The following is a 4,771-nucleotide window of genomic DNA, read 5'->3' on the forward strand; positions in this document are numbered from 1 at the left end:
CCTCTCTCTCTCCTCCTCTCTCTCTCTCTCTGTGTGTGTGTGTGTGTGTGTGTGTGTGGCGTGTGTGCGCGCGCGATCAGACCAAGTGCAGGCCAAGATCCGCGGCAGTGGCGCGCTCGGCGCCCTGAAGGAGCTCTACAACTCGCGCGAGCCTGTGATCGCCGAAAAAGCCGTGGAGCTCGTCAAGAGCCTGTCCATGATCGCGGCGCTGGACTAAAGCTGCTGCCGGCCTCTTCGCAGGCGTTCTTCCTATCCCCCCAGCAGCAGACTTGCACGCGAGGTCGGCGGCGGCGGCGCCGCGGTACTTACATTAAGTTAAGTTTTGCGGCAAAGACACAGGGGGATCCCTCGTGCGCGGGGTCGTGGTCATGGTCGTGGTGGTCGAGGAGGCACGTGACGAGGTCGACCACGCGCTGGTCGGTGGCCAGCTCGAAGTGGCCGACGGTGGGGACCTCGTACACCGTGCGAGTGCCTCCTCCGCCGGTGGAGAACCCGTCCGCCTGCGAGCTCTGCACGACACACGACACACGCACGTCGTGTGTGTCATGTGTGCAACAAGTGTTTTTCGCGTGGCAGAAAAGGGTCCCAGCAGGAAGATGAGCCAGGCAAGAGGTGGGCGCGGTGGGTGGGGTGGGGGGTGTGCGAACGTGGAGGGGCACGACGCCGTCGCCGTCGGTGGGGAGGAAGGAGTAGCGGGAGGCCTCCTTGCTGAGCTGGGCGAGGTCGGCGACGGGGTCGGCAAAGACCATGTGGAGCGGCGTGGGGGTGCCCGTGCCGACCACGCCGTGGTAGGGGAACGCGAAGGCGTGGGCGAGAGGCGCCTGAACGAGGCGCCGCACGGTGTCCTCCGCGACGGACAGTTGGGTCCACCCGAAGGGCAACGGCACCGGGCGGCCCGTGTTGGGATCGACGATCGAGTTGTGGGCGAGGCTTGCGGCGGCCAGGGCCGGAAAGCCCGCGCTCATGGTCACGTTAATCCACACGCCCGAGGTCGCGTTCTGATAGGCCACGGAAGGGGCTTTGGCATCGCCCCAGCGCTGGTCGTCGGCCGGCAGGAGCTCGTAGCTGGCCGGGGCAACCACCTGGAGGGCGTGGTCGAGCTCCTTGGACAGAAAGAACACCGGCAACTGCGGGCGCCCCTGTAACACAGTCTCCAGCCTGCCACGCACAGGTCCTCCCCCACCACAATTTAGAAGGGGGGAGGGGGGAGGGAAGTAGCAAGTCCGGTTGTGGTCAGGTCCCGTAGTGGTGGGCTGTACCCAACGGCGCCGGCGCCGAGAAAAGGAGCAGCGAGAGCGGTCCACGAGGCCACGTAGCGGGAGGCGTGCTGAGGGCGGAGGGCAAGGTAGAGTTTGGTGGGGAGGTTGCCCATCGAGTGGGCCACGAGGTGCACTTTCTGTCCGCCAGACGCATTGAAGGCCCGCTCCACCAGCCGCGCCAACGCATCGGCGTGGAAGATGTTGTGGTCGCACCAGTTGTAGGGCATCCCAAACAAAGTGCGACCAGGCACGTGCCCTCGCCCTTGCAAGGCCTGGATCATCGCCCCGAAGTACTGTTGGCGCCACCCGCCACGCACCACCCGGCTCAATCAAATTACCGCACGAGCGATGCACACACAATTTGGGGGGGGGGATGCTCCTCTTTGTTCTTCTCTTACCGAAGTGACTCCAAGCCAGTCTGCACCACGTGGGTGGGTGGGTGGGTGGGGGTCCCGCGCCGCCGCATCGTGTGGTGGTGGGTTAGTGGCCGGCCAACACAACGCACACGACACCCAAAGCTTGCGCGCACCATCGGGGTCGAGGAGGGAGATGCCGTCGAGGCCGTGGTCTCCGGTCGCCACGTCGAGAAACACGGAAGGGTTGAGAGTTTCCGTGAGCATGGTGGTCTCGTTGTAGCGCACCAGCATGTACTTGCGCACCACGTAATCGTCTGTGCACGCACACGAGGCCCATGGCGACAGCGAAGAATGGCTGAATGGGGACACACACACAACGACCCACCACCAACAACCACCGGGAACGAACCATCGAAGAAACGCAGCCATGCCACACCCAGCGGCAGGCGTGAGATGACGTCGGAGTAGTAGAGCACGCTTCCGGCCACTCCAGGGATCAGCACCACGGGAGCAACGGGCGCCCCTCCTTCAGCCACGGCCGCTCCTGTAGCGCCCACGGAGAGCAGCAGCAGCAGCGGCGGCAGCCACGCGAGGGAGACCCACCCCCATCCACTGACCGACGCTACGGCTGGCAGAGGCTTTGGCCGCACCACCACGGCGACGGCGATGCTCATGGCCTTCGGTGGTGTGGTGAGGCTGGTTTGGAGCAGCATCTCTGGGGGGGTTTCTTCTTTCTTTTTCGGGAAGGTACGAAAAGTACGAAAGGAAAGCCTTTCCTTTTTTTTACTTCTGGGTCACACGCGTGTTGCTTCCACTCCACCAGCAGTACCCTTTATTGCACTCATTCGGCTGTTGGTTCGTCCTTGTTGGCTGCCTGCTGGTGCTGGGCTGCCAGGCAGTGGTCCTGGAGGAGCTCCAGCAGCTGAGGCTTCCGTAATTTGGCCGATACGGCAAGGCCACACTGCTGGAGGAAGGACTTGAGCTGCGGCACCGTGAGCTTGCTCAACTGCGCTCCCCCAAACACCCACACCGCACGCACGCACGCCATGGTGAGCGCAATGTTTCTCCTCCTCCTCCTCCTCCTCGACACCCAGGAGGAGGAGGAGGAGGAAGAGGAGGAGGGGTGATTGGCGAGGCCAAGGCCGGCGTCGGAGGAGGACTAGGAAGGAGACGGGCGTCCAACGTACGCTGTCTGCTTGGCGGAGCTCCTCGACGTACGCAGCGTCGACGAGAACAGAGGACTTCTTCGCTGGCCGCTCGCTGTCGCCCTCCGCAGCAGTGTCCTCGTTGTCGTCCGAGGGTTCCCTCTTGCGTTTGCTGCCGCTGCTCTTCTTTCCCTTGGTTGCCCTCAGCTCCTCGTAGTCCGAGGGGAAGACGGCGTCCTTGAAATCGTTGATCAACGCAGCGAACTGGAGAGGCGGCAGGGAGGAGAGTGAGGTATTTAGTAGCAGTACAACAGGTATTACGGCAATGGCCGTGTTGTTGTTGGTTGTTGTTGGTTGTTGTTGTTGTCCCCCCCCTCCGAAACACGTGCGTCTGCCCCCACGACACAGGCGACACACTCGGGCGCACACGCAGGAGGAGCCACCAGCCTCCAGCACCGCGGGCCAAGCGGGGTAAGGGCAATGGGGCATACGTTTTCCATTCCCTCGGTATCGGGAAGCAGGTAGTCGGGAGTTTCCTCCACCGTGTCCCGGTCAAGCGCCAGCGCCTGCAGGTTGGCGTAGTGCCTCTGCAGTGCTGTTTGCACGACGACCACCACGGCCACCACCACCACCACCACGCCGGTTGGGTTGGGTTGGGTTGGGTTGGGTTGGGTTGGGTTGGGTTGGGTTGGGTTGGGTTGGGTTGGGTTGGGTTGGGTTGGGTTGGGTTGGGTTGCGTTGCGTTGCGTTGCGTTGCGTTGCGTTGCGTTGCGTTGCGGCAGTATCACCACCATGGCCGGCGACAAGGGCGACCGCCGTTGCAAGGAGGTGAGGTGAGCCGCGTGTCATGTAGGGGGAAGCGTACAGGGGTTTTCAAAGCTTCGGCTATCAAAGTTGATGCGAAGGGCCTTGACGAGCTTCTTGGCCTTGATCACTTGCTCGGGCGACACTGCGGTGCGTGGCATGCCACACGAGCAAGAAGCGACACCGCGCGCACTTGAGTCCCCATGCGCACAGCAGTTCCGCAAGGCAGCCCAGCCCGCTGCAGCGCAGCAGTGGGTGGTCGGTCGGTCGCCAAGTGGAGGGCGGGGTACCCGGTGGCTGCGGCTCGGTATGGATCTCCCTGATGTCGTCGGAGAAGGGCAGCGGGACCAGGTGGAAGCCAGGGGGATTGACCTGCAGCCCGTCGTCGTCTACTTCTTCTTCCTATACATATTTTCATGTATGTAAGAGGTGTGTGTGTGTGTATGTATGTATGTATGGCCTCGTCAGCCAGCCTCGACTTGTTGGCGCAAGCACGCACACGACAGGAGGAGCAACTTGGGAGGGGTGGGGGGTTATTGAGGAAGGGGTGGCGGGGGTGGAGAGTCACCTGCGGCACGAGGGCGACAAACCGAGGGGGCGTGTTGGTGCGCCGGGTCCACAGACAGATGCCCACCTTATCGGAGGCCAACAGCCTGTCCAGCAGCGCTGCAAAGGCCACCGTGCTGCCTTGCACTTGCTGACAAGCGCAAGGGTTGCGTTCCGGGGGGGGGGTTGTGAGAAGTGGGATGTCTCCGCCGGTCCATTGAGGTGGGGGGGACAGGCCCCCTATATGCGAACCTGTTCGTCGGGGTAGATGAAACTCGAGTGGGACAGGTTCAAATGCGGCTTGACCGCCGAACGCGGCTTGAACCCCACCAGTCGCAACGCCTTCTTGTCGAAAGACTTGACTTGGAGGGCCTCCTCTTTGTCGAACACCACTTTGGCGCCACCGAAAGGGAAGGCGTACTTGATTTGTGAGTCCATCAGCAACGTTCCTGCGGGCCACCACGACCATTACCCATCACCCGCCGCCGCCGCCGCCGCCGCCGCCACCTTTAGCAAGGGGTGAAGAACATATTGGGAGGCAGGCGTCTTTGCGGGATCCCGCATGCACCTGTGTCAGCGCACACCCACTTGGTCACGCTTTTCAACGGCTGGTTGGTCTTGGCGTCAAGCCACACGAAGTTGCCCTTTTTGGTGGGCTGAA

The 4,771-nt window shown here is 62.8% G+C and overlaps 3 protein-coding genes across 3 annotated transcripts in view; 1 reads left to right on the forward strand and 2 right to left on the reverse strand.

The window, feature by feature from the left end:
* ACA1_396670 (uncharacterized protein) overlaps nucleotides 1-217 on the forward strand; it is a gene marked incomplete at both ends in the record, with an annotated part of 926 nt that extends 709 nt beyond the window's left edge. Inside the window, one exon of the mRNA XM_004351576.1 lies at nucleotides 81-217. Coding sequence (XP_004351628.1) covers nucleotides 81-217 — 137 coding nt within the window. The remainder of the gene's footprint in view (nucleotides 1-80) is intronic.
* An 88-nt stretch (nucleotides 218-305) lies between these two features.
* On the reverse strand, nucleotides 306-2,328 carry ACA1_396680 (phospholipase A1, putative; the record flags this gene model as incomplete). The annotated part of the gene is made up of 6 exons (XM_004351577.1): nucleotides 306-509; nucleotides 648-1,158; nucleotides 1,260-1,552; nucleotides 1,658-1,677; nucleotides 1,789-1,929; nucleotides 2,025-2,328. 6 exons carry the CDS (start codon nucleotides 2,326-2,328, stop codon nucleotides 306-308), a joined length of 1,473 nt encoding a protein of 490 aa, XP_004351629.1.
* A 128-nt stretch (nucleotides 2,329-2,456) lies between these two features.
* The window catches only part of ACA1_396690 (ATPdependent DNA helicase ii, 70 kDa subunit (ku70) superfamily protein), a gene marked incomplete at both ends in the record, with an annotated part of 4,002 nt that continues 1,687 nt past the window's right edge, over nucleotides 2,457-4,771 (reverse strand). Inside the window, 8 exons of the mRNA XM_004351578.1 lie at nucleotides 2,457-2,621; nucleotides 2,659-3,024; nucleotides 3,252-3,355; nucleotides 3,626-3,709; nucleotides 3,855-3,966; nucleotides 4,133-4,261; nucleotides 4,363-4,559; nucleotides 4,590-4,678. Coding sequence (XP_004351630.1) covers nucleotides 2,457-2,621; nucleotides 2,659-3,024; nucleotides 3,252-3,355; nucleotides 3,626-3,709; nucleotides 3,855-3,966; nucleotides 4,133-4,261; nucleotides 4,363-4,559; nucleotides 4,590-4,678 — 1,246 coding nt within the window. The remainder of the gene's footprint in view (nucleotides 2,622-2,658; nucleotides 3,025-3,251; nucleotides 3,356-3,625; nucleotides 3,710-3,854; nucleotides 3,967-4,132; nucleotides 4,262-4,362; nucleotides 4,560-4,589; nucleotides 4,679-4,771) is intronic.

Source organism: Acanthamoeba castellanii, assembly GCF_000313135.1.
Source record: "Acanthamoeba castellanii str. Neff unplaced genomic scaffold scf7180000084759, whole genome shotgun sequence".
NCBI classification, from domain to species: domain Eukaryota; phylum Discosea; order Longamoebia; family Acanthamoebidae; genus Acanthamoeba; species Acanthamoeba castellanii.